The following is a 13,459-nucleotide window of genomic DNA, read 5'->3' as shown; positions in this document are numbered from 1 at the left end:
ATATATATATATATATATATATATATATATATATATATATCATCATCATCATCATCATCATCATTTAACATCTGTTTTACATGCTAGCATGAATTAGACAGTTTGACTGGAGCTGGTAAGCTGGATGCCCTTCCTAACATCTACCACTTTACAGAGTGTACTGGGTGTCTTTTACATAGCACTGGTATGGGTACCCTTTTATGTTTCACCAGCACAGGTGCCTTTTATATGTCATTGGCATGGGTGCTTTTTACGTGTCACTGGCACTGATGCCTTTTACATATCACTGGCACAAGTGCCTTTTATATGTCATTGGCACTGGCCATGACCACAATTTCACTTAGCTTGACATATCTTCTCAAGCACAGTAAATCATCAAAAGTCTCAGTCACTTGTCATTGCCTCCATGTGACTCAACATATGAAGAATATATTTTATCACCTCATCCCATGTCTTCCTGGGTCTACCTCTTTGACAGGTTCCCTCCACTGTTAGAGATTGGCACTTCTTTACAGAGCTGTTCTCATCTATACTCATCACATGACTATACCAGTGCACTCTTCTTTCTTGTACACTACATTTGATGTAGTTATATTTATGTTTAGTGAGAATTTACAAAAAAAAAAAAAAGACAAAGATGAGTGTGTGAATAACAAACAGATGTATTAGTTTAATGCTAGGGAAGTGAGAAAGTCTTTTATGTTTCAAGCCTACGCTCTTTGACAGAAAGGAACACAGAAATAAACTGGGAGAGAAAATAGAAAAAGGTGTAGTGGCTAGCGATCTATCATGGCAAATGCCAGACAGAGGGGTCACACAGAAGAACTAGGAACAAGGGGAGATAATAAAGTAGTGGTGATCCAAAAATGAAGGTGCGCGTGCGTGTGTATGTGAGAGCATGTGTGTGCATGTGGAAGGGTGCTGGTGACATTGACGTGTGCATGTGTGCATGTGTAGGCGTGTGGATGATGGTGTAGGTGCTGGGAAGTGGTCAGTGATCTAACAAAAAGCTTCTGTTAGAGTGAGGTGGCTTATTTGCAGCTAATAGGTTTTGCATGCCAAAGTATTGGAGAATGTGTGTGTTGATGACTGTTTCTATCATCTTTGAGATATTGGAATTGAGAGTAACAGGTCAATAATTGGCAGTGTCAGTGGGGTTGCTCTTGTCAGGTATAGGACACAGTGCAGCAAATTCATAACAAGAGAGAGAAGAAATTAAGAGAGACACTGCCAAGGGTAGTTGTTCATTTCATTTGAATTGATCCGAGATCCTTCCACACTTGCCAAGGAATCAGGCCACCTTTTCCTATCCAGCAATCTGGAAACCTTTCATTTAAAAATCTGAGGGGAGCTCCATCTTGCAGAAGGATGACATTTGGATGGAGCTCTTCTAGTTGTGGCACAGTGTATTATTTTAGAACATTAAGGTATGTATCAGCTGTTATTGTCTTTTCCAAAAAGAAAAATGGACCAATACCTTTGTTGCACAAAATCCTGCACCACACATGTTATGTTTGATTTCCCTAGTAATGTGGGTATTTTCTGATCCTCAAATTCTTGCATTTTGTTTAAGTTTTTCCAGACGCATGGAAGCAAATGCAATTAAAGAAATCATCTTCTTTGAATTGTTTGCAGAATTTTAACAGCAAATTCTTTCCATTGCAGTTGGTCATTTACCTTAATTGCTTGCAATATCATCATCATCATCATCATTGTTTAACATCCGTTTTCCATGCTAGCATGGGTTTGACGGTTTGACCGGAGGCTGCACCAAGCTCCAGTCTGATCTGGCAGTGTTTCTACAGCTGGATGCCCTTCCTAATGCCAACCCCTCTGTGAGTGTAGTGGGTGCTTTTTATGTGCCACCGGCACAGGAGCCGGAGGAGGCTGGCAACAGCCACGATCGGTTGGTGCTTTTTACGTCCCACCGGCACGGAAGCCAGTCAAGGCGGCACTGGCATCAGCTACCGGCACAGGTATCACAACTACAATTTCCATTTCATTTTTATTTTGGTGTTGATGTATATGACTCAAGGTCTCCTCAAGCACAGCCCTACGATCCAAGGTACTTGAATGGGCTGGGGCTGGTTATGTGAAGCTGGTGTAGGATACACCATGAACTCACTTTATTTGTCGGGCCTTTGCAGTCACAGTATATCTCAAAGCCTCAGATTCTTATGGAGCACTTTATGAATTGTTGATTTCAGTAGATGCAGTTGAGTAGAAGTAGTACAGATGGACATAGAAGAGGAACTTTGAAATGACTGACAGATTCACTCAGCATCTTCTTCAGATGTTATAGGCCTTCCAGTCCTCTGTTTATGTAGCACCATCCCTATTTCCATAAATTGCTTGTGTCAGTTGCATATCGACTGATGTGCTGGAGCTTGTTTTCCATATTTAACTGTGTAATTTCTTTGTGTTTGAATTTGTTTTGATTAACCAAGATGCACGTTGTGCCTTTACTTTTGGAGTAGTAATTGTCAGAAACATAAAAGCAAAATTAATTGTGGTCTGAAACATAATAAAACATAACATTAATAAAATTATTAATATCATTAAAAATCTTTAATAATAACATATTAATATACAACGAAATTTCAGTTGCCACCTCTTCTAAGTTTTTCATAATGACTTTTTGAAATCATCTGAAAACTTATGGATCCCCTATATTTCTAATTTCAGTATCTATCCTCAGAGCTTTCAAAATCTACATTTAATGCAGCTGATAATGAGGATGACGTTTTTGAAAGGAAAGTTCAAACAATTGAACCTTCTCCAGAGGCTTCTGCTGTTAGCCAAAGCACACAAAGTTCTCAGGTAAAAATGTAAAATTCACTTTTCTTAATCTCTTCTTGCTGCTTTGATCACCAGCTTGTTTGTTTTTAATTCATGAATTTACATGAATTTAGTAAAAGTCATGTAGATTGGATTTCCATCAAATTGACTCTCAATTACTTTAAGTCAGCCCCACTATTTTATCAGACTCACCACGTGGTACCAAACAACAATAAATTCAGAGGAAGGGTCAGATGAAATATATAAAGAAAAGCTGAAATATATGAATATATTGTGACATTGAAGCATGAATTAATGTCTGCTTGAAACAATTATATTAGAACTATTTCAGGTATTAGCTAGCACATACACTACACCATGTTCTATATGTATATGATGCAAGAACTCACATCCTGCTGGTAGTGGTTTGCAAAAATCTTTTCAGAAGCTGAAAATAATCTATCAGTTACCTTCCCCACTCTTCAGAACGTATCCTTACAGCCACTACAATCAATGTTCGCACAGCAAAAGGTAGGTCTGGTGAGATGGTTGAAATGCTAAAACAGAGGCATGTATATGTACACTGTGTACAAGAAGTAAGATGGAGTGGAGCCTCTACTAGCCACCTTATGGACAAGGAATATAGGTACAAGTTTTTCTGGATAAGTAGCAGTGATGGCATGAGTGGTGTAGGCATACTCTGGCATAGAAATGGACAGAGAAAGTAATCACAGTAGTCAGAGTGTTTTTTAAGATTAAGTTAAAACTGATATTAGGTAATGCTACAGTAACATTTATCTTGGCCTATGTTCCACAATCTGGCTTGGCAGATAAATAGAAGGACCATTTCTGTGAGGTACTTCTGCAAATTATCTCAATGATGAATGACAGTGGCCTTATTATTGTAGCTGGTGACTTCAACAGACACATTGGGCAGCACCCCAATGGATTTTATGGTGTACATGGATGTTACAGCTTTAGAGGAGAATACAAAGCTGTTGAAGTTCTGTGATGCAAATGATCTGATAATCTGCAACACTAACTTCAGAAAACCAGCCAGCCACCTGATGACCTATCAGTCTGCTGGACACACAAGCCTGATTAACTACATTCTCAACAGATGCTTGTGAATCCAAATTCCTTCTGTTGGGAAGAATGTACAACTCAACATGGATTGGTGATTATTGACTTCAGATTCAGAGCTAGAAGGATTCAGAGACATAAACCAACTTGAAAAAGGAAGATTTGGAAACCTAAAGATCTATTGAACTGACATTTACAGATGTTCTAACTGAAGTATTTGACAAGGAAGAGGAGACACGGATGTATAACTGAGAATAAATGGAAGTTATTATGGGAAAACCTACCAAGTGCTACAGACTAAGAGTGATGTGGTTGGTGGAACAGGGAAGAGACTGGCTTGGAAAGATTAAGAGAATAGAGGCAGTAGAGAATTATATAAGGTAGCTAGAAGAGAAGTTAAGAGACAAGTCTAATTAGCAAGAGGTTTGTCAATGTTCTATGGCATTAGGACTAGAGACATGAGATGTTCCAGATTGAAAGATAGTGTATCAGAGAAAATCAACATGTTGTGGAGGGAAGTGTGTATGGATGGATAATGATATGCTTACATATTGTGATTTTCGATAGAAAGAGGCATGAAATGACTAATATGAAAGGTTGTTAAATGTGGAGAATGAATAGTAAAAAGAGAGGTTTTCTAATGTGAACCTGATAGAGGGACTAGCCATTCTAGTTGACAGCAGTATGATAGACAAAGCAATTAAAGATATGAAGACAGGGAAACCCTTTTGTCCATCAAGAATAGCTTCTGAGATGCTTAAAATAGCTATGAAAATGGAATTCAGCCTATAGAACCTGTATAGTTAATCAGATTGTTCAAAAAAGGTATCATATCCAGCAAGTGGTGTATCAGCATCATAGTCAACTGTTATAAGGATAAAGGAGAGGCCTTAGAGAAAAGTAATTATAAAGGTACCAAATTGTTGGATTTAGTCATGAAAGTTGCAGAAAGAGTTATAGCACAATTAATAGGAAGAGAGTTAGTCTAGATGTGATGCAGTTTTGTTTTGTGCTGGGGAGAAGTACTACAGATGCACTCTTTCTAGTAAGGTAATTGCAGGAGAAATATTTAACCATAAGGAAACTATTTTCCTTCTATCTATCAAAGGAGGTACAAGCACTTTCACACATACACATACACTACACACAGTGATGGTATTTGTTGACTGGAAGAAAGCCTTCAGTAAAGTCCATCATATCTGATCTGGTGGTCAAATGGAAGTTATAAGTTGATGAATGGCTGGTAAGAGCCTTTCAAACCATATACAGGAGTGCTGTCAATAGGGTGAGAATTAACAATGAGCACAGTAATGAATTCAGTGTGCAGGTAGAAGTTCATCTGGCTTTGGTTCTCAGTTCCCTCCTATGCATTATAGTTCTCCAGGCCAAAACAGAGAAGATTTAAGCCTATAGAAATTCTTCTCTGCTGATGATCTTGTTCTCATAGTTTAAACTGTAGCAGAGTTAGAGACAAAGTTCCAAGTATGGAAGCAAAACTTGGAATCAAAAGACCTTAAAGATATTTTAGTCTAAATTTCTAGTAAGGAGGGAAACTGACAGGACACTAATCAAATCAAGCAAATAGTCCTGTTCAATATAAAAGAAAGGTGTTGGTAGAAATTCCATACAATGTACTCAGTGCAAGCTATGAACATGTAAGAAGTGCAGTGGAATAACAGGATGGTTAACAGGGAAAGTTGACTTTGTTTGTAGCAGGTGCATAGAAATAATAAACATTAAGGACACATACGAAATATATTTTTTTGGATGCCCCAGAAGATTCTTAGAGGTAGTAGATAGTTTCTTTTACTTAGGAGACTTAATTAGCAGTGGGGAGAAAATGTTCTGAAAGTATTGTTAAAAAAGAACCAGCTGGAGAATGTTCAGAGAGCAATTATTTCTGTTGATTACAAAAGGCTTCTCTCTCAGAGTGAAAGCCAGATTGTATGATGTTTGTGTATAAACAGCAATGCTACATAATTGTGAAACTTGAGCTGTGAATGCAGAGGACATATTTAAACTAGAAAGAAATAAAGCTAGCATGATCTGCTGGACATACAACATTAGTGAGCAAGTATAACAAAGTACAAATATTTAGTGAGAGCAGGAGAGCAGTCACTAATTTAAAGTATGAAAGTGTTAGTGAAAAAGCCCATTAAATGTGCTTTTGAAAAGCATGTGTAAATGAATATCAGATGGCGTTTTTAAACAAAACATTGTAATTTTATTAAATTAGGAACAAGAGCTGACAAGTAACAAGAAGTGTAGCTTGTATATGAGTCAAGTAAAGCATTGTAACTGACTTTTGAACAAAATGATTCTGTTGGAAGCCATTGTAAGTTAATATGTTGAGAGAAAAACTGTAAATAAGATGCATCAGATATAGTGTACAAGAGAGAAGACTGCTGGTAAGGCCATGTGATGTGGATGCATAAAAAGTACAGATTGCTAAATAAGGATGGAACCTATAAAAGAGGGAGACCCAGAAAGACTTGTGATGAAGTGGTGAAGACTAACATCAAGATGTGGAGCCTCACAGAAGAGATAACAAAGGACCAAGATGATTGGCAATATGCTTGATAAGATCTGTCCATCTCAGAAAAAATTAGGTCCTGTCAATCCTTCCTCTACAACTCATCTAACTCCTATTCCTCTGTCATCTTACTAAGAGGCTCTAAATGATAACATTTATCTCCCTACACTTGACATCTTCTCATTAATAATCTCACTTATCACCTCCTTCTCATCTCTGACCTACTCCTAGTTCCTTCACTCCCCTACCCATAAACTGATTCACCATTAACCATGCCTCCACCCATGGGGTCATTCACTGCATTCACCTTTATCCCCATCTCCAGTCATTTGTCACTCTCCTTTTACATTCTTTCAAACTTACCTATCCACCCACCCTTTTTGATCCTTTATCTCTATTCCTTCTTTTATATTCACCTTATACCTTGAGGGTATACTCTCACTATCTCTTTACTCTCTTTCGAGCTGGGGAAGCCATGTACTTCCTCTGCAGCAAGACTCCTGTTCTTGTCTGTTTATCATATTATAGACTCTCAACACTACCTCTCTCAATAATATACCTCCACTCAGTTGAGATGTCTTTTGTTGTGAGTTATTTCATCATCTCACCAGTGCTAGTGCCATGAAAATGTACCCTGCACACTATATAGAATGGTTGGCATCAAGGAAGGTATCTGACCACAGCAACCATGTCATAGGAGAATTTGGAGCATGGCTTAGTCTTCTGGCTTGTTGCTTCCTGCCAAACCATCCAACCCCTGCCAGCATAGGAAATGGATGTTAAAGAGTGATGATGATGATAATGATATATGTATGTATGTGTGTGTGTATGTATGTATGTGTGTGTGTATGTATGTACATACATATGCATGCACACATACACACACACATGCATGCATGCACATGTGCACACACACACACACACTACATAACAACCACTGCAATAAGAATTAAGGTGAATTTGATTATTGGAGGATTTATTCAGTTCAAGGTGGCTAAACAGATATAGTTTTCAATCTTATTTTGTTGTGTCTTTGTTGTGGAATATTTTTGTAACTAGTTATATTTCTCATTAAAGCTATTGATGCAGAGGATTTCAACTTCATCAAATGCAGTTGTTGAGTCTGAAACTATGGCTCCCTATACACTCCTTAAAGAGAATACAGGCTATACAACTAGAAAAAAGAAGATTCATCAGCAGGTAAAAATTAAGAATTCTTTTTTTGCTAATCTCATCTTGCAGCTTTGATTACCAGCACAGCAGACCAATAGTTTCCATTTATTTATTTTGCTCATGATTATAAAATGCTTTGTTTAGATTTACAACACAATGACTAGCTACTGAGAATTACAAATGTTGGGGACTGGAATGAATTAATTTGTTAGGGTTAAATGAAGGAGTTTGAGGTTCAACCTGTTCAGCGTGACAACCTAAACTTCACCAAAAAACTTGCGACTGAATTTACAAATGCAAGCTGATGTTTTAAGTTCTAAATGTTTGGAAAATATTCTTTTCTAAATCACAAGGATTCTTTAGGCTGGTGCAAGCTTTTATATCTGGTTTCTTATGTGTTAAAGCAAATCAGAGTTAACCTCCCTCTGCATAGGACACTGATCTGTTGCAAGTAGTTTTTTACATGGCATGAATTGAACTGATCACTGCAAACTAAGGAATCAGCCATGAATTATTAAAATTATAATGCTATTTATAGCAGTAAAATATACTTTCCTACAGTTTCTTCTTAGAATTAGATGAACTCAGATGTTGTAGTGAATTATCTGCATTCAACACATTGCAGTGGTTGGTTTGTGATATGATATAAACTAAAATCTTTTTGGTTGGTCATCTAGCATCCTATTGATTGAACTAGGATTGTCCAAACTTTAGTAGGTGTGGGGGGCATTTACTGACAAAGTACTGTGGGCATCATAAAATATATAAAAACTGATATACTTAAAAAAATTATTGCTACAGATAGAATGTCATATAGGTATACAAACAATCATATATAAGATGTAGAGACAATGTAGAGAAGACTCTTAAGTCTTGGAGAAGACATGACAGCCTCTCTAGTGCTGGTGCCATGATAAAATTCATCTAATACCCAACTGGCATTAGGAAGGGCATCCAGATACAGGAACCATTATCAAAATGGAACATAAAAGTAAGACATCATCCTCCTATTCATTTAAGTAAAAACTGACTTGAGTTTTGTCAACTCATCTAATCTTTACCAGTGTGGAAAGCCAATGTAAACTGATAACAATGACAATGGCAGCAGCAAGGAGGAAGAGGAAGAGGAGGACAGTGATGCTGATGACTTTTAAAATATTTTAATGAGATCCTTAACACTGCATTTCTTTGGCAAGAGTTTGAGTGTCTGGTTCATATTTTGTTTACACCATTCTCATGCAGTCAATAAGATGGGCATCAATTAGTTGTGATCTCCTTATAAATTTTTAAATCATTATCAAAAATCCTGGCTTGAAAAGTCTCCTATATGACATTTTAACAACAAATCATTTTGGATTTTGCTTCATTTGAAAAGAAGAATAGTTTGGGGAGCAATGTCTTGCACTCATACATTTATAAATAGGTTCAAGATAAATGTAGATGGACCTGCAACAACAGTAAAATTAAAAATTGATCCTGGAAGTTAGCAGAAACCATCTATTGTTCTAAAATCTGACAACAGTTTTTAAACTTGGAAAATGTTGAACATTTTTGTTTGCTATTTGAGATCAGAATTATTAAGTTTCATTGTGACATCATTCAAAAATGATAAATCAGCTAATCAACAGAAATCACAAAATTCATATTGCTTTGTCTTTACTTAATCAACAGACTTCTGTGCATACAACGAGATCACCTGACATGGCATCAACTTGATGAATTATTAAAGTGCTAATGTTGAGGAATGATTAACTGGTAACTAATGAAGGATAGAAAAACCTCAAGCTTCTTACAAAGAATAGCAAAACATATTTTTATTGTATCTCTTATGATTAGGCTTGAATTTTGGCACAAGTCCAACATTTTCAGAGGAGGGAGTAAGTCAATAACATTGCTTCCCCATTGCTCAGCTGGTACTTATAAACCTTGAATGGATGAAAAGCAAAGTCAGCCTTGGTGGAATTTGAACTCAGAACATTAAGATGGATTAAATGCCACTAAGCATTTTGCTTGGTATATGAACAATTCTGCTAGCTCACTTCCCTGGAACTGACACTCTGTTATGACAATGAGTGTTCCAGTTGATCTGATCAATGGAACAGCCTGCTCAGGAAATTAACATGCAAGTAGCTGAGCACTCCACAGGCACATGTACCCTTAACGTAGTTCTCAAGGAGATTCAGTGTGACACAGAATGTGACAAGGTTGGTCCTTTGAAATACAGGTACTACTCATTTTTGCCATTTGAGTGGACTGGAGCAATGTAAAATGAAGTGTCATTTTCAAGGACATACCATGCTGCCAGGAATCAAACTCACGACCTTATGATCATGAACTAAATACCCTAACCACTGAGCCACACACCTTCCCCCTATCTCTTGTCATTGAAACTAATTTTTGAAAGTGGTGCATCATTTTCACAAACAAAGTTCTTGAAAAACTTAATATCCTTATCAAGCATTTTCCCTTTTTGAGGAATGATATTTTAAAAACCTCTTTTCTAATGTTTGCTGAGAAAACCTTTTGTGTGAAGAAATCACTCAGCTGGGGGAAATTGACAGTCTCATTTAACTCAACAAACTGCCAAGTAACAAAAGAAGTCTTCATTTTTTTGGTTTTCAAAATCACATTTTACTTTGTATTGTACATTTTGAAACATAGTTTGTATTCTGTAACTGTATTCCTTGAAGATGGTATGATTTTATTGCAAATATAATATTTACTTTATTTGTGAAACAAAACCATGTTAGCCTCAAACATGTATGTTTTCATTGCTTCCTACTGTCAACTTTTTTCTTTTCCTTTTTTTTTTTTTTTTTCAAGCACTTTGGCAACAATGAAGAATGCTGCTGAAAGTAAAATAAATTTTGTTGAAGTTTTTTTTTTTTTTTTGCTCACCAACCAACTCATTTTTCAATTATTTGTATTTTAGTCTTTCTTAGGGTACTGCTAGCCTGATATTTAACATTACAATCTTTATGACAGGTTGAACAGTGGTATTCTATGTATATTTTCTTAAAATGCACTTCAGTACTGGGGCATACCAAGATACCAGGCAAGCACACTTTTCTTTAAAACTAGTAAAAAATATTTGTCTTCCCATTTCCTCCTGAAAAAGCAGAGTTATGAATTGATTTCTTTCATGTCATCATGGATTAAAAGTTATAAAAAACAATACATTGATCATAGTTTAATTTTTAAAATCTCTCTGAAGGAACAAGGATTTGTCATTCCTGTGACATCATCAGTAATAAACTGACCACTGTGTAGCAACAAAGTTATCACATGTGACAATATTATTTGCCTTTTTTTATAATTTATTAACACTTTGTTCAATAAATATAGAATAATATATTTCAGCACTTTGGTACAACATGGTTCATCAGTTTATTTTCATTATTGAATGTTTTCAGTCTTTAAATGCAAACATCATTGAGCCTGTTAGAGGAATACACAATGTGGAATGTATATGGATAAATTGTACAAAAATTACTCAAGTCTAATTATAAGTATTTTCTCTACAATGTTTCCTGGTTATTTAGATGAATTCATGTGGTGGCAGTTCTACAGAGGAACTGTTTATGAAGGCTTGATAATATTTTAACTGCTATTTCTATGTTTCTATCCGACTTTGTATTATCCATATGGATTAGTTTCTCACTCTATATACATATTTTCATTGCTATTAAACAAACATAAACAACTTAGTTAGTGCTCCAGCATGACCACAGTCAAATGACCGAAACAAATAAAAAAGAAATAAAAAATTATAAAAAGAAAAGTATATAGATTTAGCGTTCAGATTGTCATATGTAATATTTATTTATTTACATTGTTTTGACTTAATCATATGTTATCTTGTATGTTTGAGATTTTGATAATGTGATAGTGTATTTTTAGAATGACATTGTTAGGTTGGTATGAGAAGTCAGATCTGACCAGTTTGAACATAAAACAGGTAGTATATTTGGGCCAGATATGGCCAATTTAAATGCGAGAGGGTTAAAGACAGACTAGTCATTTTTGGTATGTATTTAACATCATTACTAGAATTTTTTTACCATTTATCTTTTATCTTTTATTTGTTTCAGTCATTAGACTGTAGCCATGGTGGGGCACCACCTTGAATAATTTTTAGTCAAATGAATTGACTCTAGTACTTTTTTTCTTTTTAAGCCTAGTACTTATTCTATCGGTCTATGTTGCTGAACTACTAAGTTATGGGGACATAAATACATCAACACTGGTTGTCAAGCAGTGATGGAGGACAAACACAAACACACACACATAGATATGTGTGTGTGTGTGTGTGTGTGTGTGTGTGTGTGTGTGTGTGTGTGTGTGTATATACATACTAGCTGCGTGTCCTGGCATTGCCACGGTTACTATTGTTCTTATTCAGATCAGTAAACAATAAATATGAAGATATATTTTTTTCTCATAATTATTTCAAAATATCTGTATTTTATTTTAAAATATCCAAATTGTAATGCTAATAGAATTTAGAACTGAAAATCTGTCAATCTTCAAGCACCTCAGGGTAAACAACATTCATTGAGTAATTTTTTTTGGTGACCAAACAAATAAATTATTGCTACTTCCAACTCATGAGCAACCAGCATAGAGTTGGCCATGAGAGAAGCATGTAGTAGACAGATCAACTCCAACTTGACCCTGAGGTATTGACCCTGAGATTTGTTAATTGAAATACCAAAACTTAGTTTGACTGGAAACTGAAGCATCTTAAATTCAAATGGAACATCTGTACATATGAGAGGAAATTTTGGAATAAAGACATTTTCTCCTTTGTGACTACCTGGTATGATTGTTGCCTCTAGGACATGGGGCTTCATGGAAGTATCAATTAAGCAAGTTCGATTACACAGGTGAGATGAGTCAAGATTCCTAAGCAACATAATGGGAGCACCTAGCTTTAGTGTCAACTTGTGTGGTGGCATCCCAGTGGGTTCAAGTGTGTTCAGCAATTGAACAGGGTATTGTTGTGTGAATTGATCAAAAAGTCATTTCTAGTGTATCTTAACTTTTGAAGAAGTTCATGATTGAGTTTATCAACCATTTCATTAGTTGATGCCAGTATAGCTTTCACATAATCAGCGTAATTGACAATCACACATACACTCACACAAACATATGCTCTCACATACACTCACACATACACTTACATACATATACTAAGACAGACACACAGGGACATACATTCACGCACACCTCAGGGTAAACAATATTCATTATATACTTGTCAGTTATCACATATATATATATATATATATATATATACATATAGATGTGTGTAGATAAAGTGTTATATTGTTTTAATCCAAATGAAAATTAAAATTATCTCACATACACTCACACACACATACACGCTAACACACACTCACATACATATACTAAGACAGATACACTGACATACATTCACACACACCTCAGGGTAAACAATATTCATTATATACTTGTCAGCCATCACATATGTATTTGTATGTGGAGATGTGTATGTGAACCAATTCTAGACTTTTGTGGTACATTACACACACACACACTCTCTCTCTCTCTCTCTTTAGACGTGTGCACATGTGTGTGTATGTCAATCATCACAAAAATATATATATACTCACACATACACTATCACATACACTCACATACATCCACATATGTATATGTATATGTAGATGTATGTATGTGTGTGTTTAATTCTCTGAGGCCTAACATCTTAACAAATGCACAAACACACACACAAGAAGTGCCACTAATCATTTTGTCTGGTGTGCAAAAATTGGTTTTGCACCAGGAAGTTCAACAGGGTGTTAGATAACGACTTGATTATGTAACCCTATGCTCTTCAGAGATGGCAGTTATGGAATATATATATAT

At 35.8% G+C, this 13,459-nt stretch overlaps 1 protein-coding gene across 5 annotated transcripts in view; it reads left to right on the top strand.

The window, feature by feature from the left end:
- Window positions 1-13,459, top strand: part of LOC106877912 (protein FAM228B) — an 81,759-nt gene that overhangs the window by 28,738 nt on the left and 39,562 nt on the right. For 4 of the 5 annotated variants that reach the window (XR_001410436.2, XM_014926966.2, XM_014926967.2 and 1 more), the window contains exons 4-6: window positions 2,686-2,820; window positions 7,472-7,594; window positions 10,553-10,622. Coding sequence is in view for 4 of the 5 variants with exons in the window: in XM_014926966.2 (XP_014782452.1) it covers window positions 2,686-2,820; window positions 7,472-7,594; window positions 10,553-10,622 (328 nt within the window). In the remaining variant the exon portion in view is untranslated. The remainder of the gene's footprint in view (window positions 1-2,685; window positions 2,821-7,471; window positions 7,595-10,552; window positions 10,623-13,459) is intronic. The other variant, XM_014926968.2, reaches the window with a different exon arrangement.

This window comes from Octopus bimaculoides, chromosome 2, assembly GCF_001194135.2.
Source record: "Octopus bimaculoides isolate UCB-OBI-ISO-001 chromosome 2, ASM119413v2, whole genome shotgun sequence".
Classification (NCBI taxonomy): domain Eukaryota; kingdom Metazoa; phylum Mollusca; class Cephalopoda; order Octopoda; family Octopodidae; genus Octopus; species Octopus bimaculoides.
Note: the sequence above shows the minus strand (reverse complement) of the source record. Positions and strands in the feature narration are given on the sequence as shown.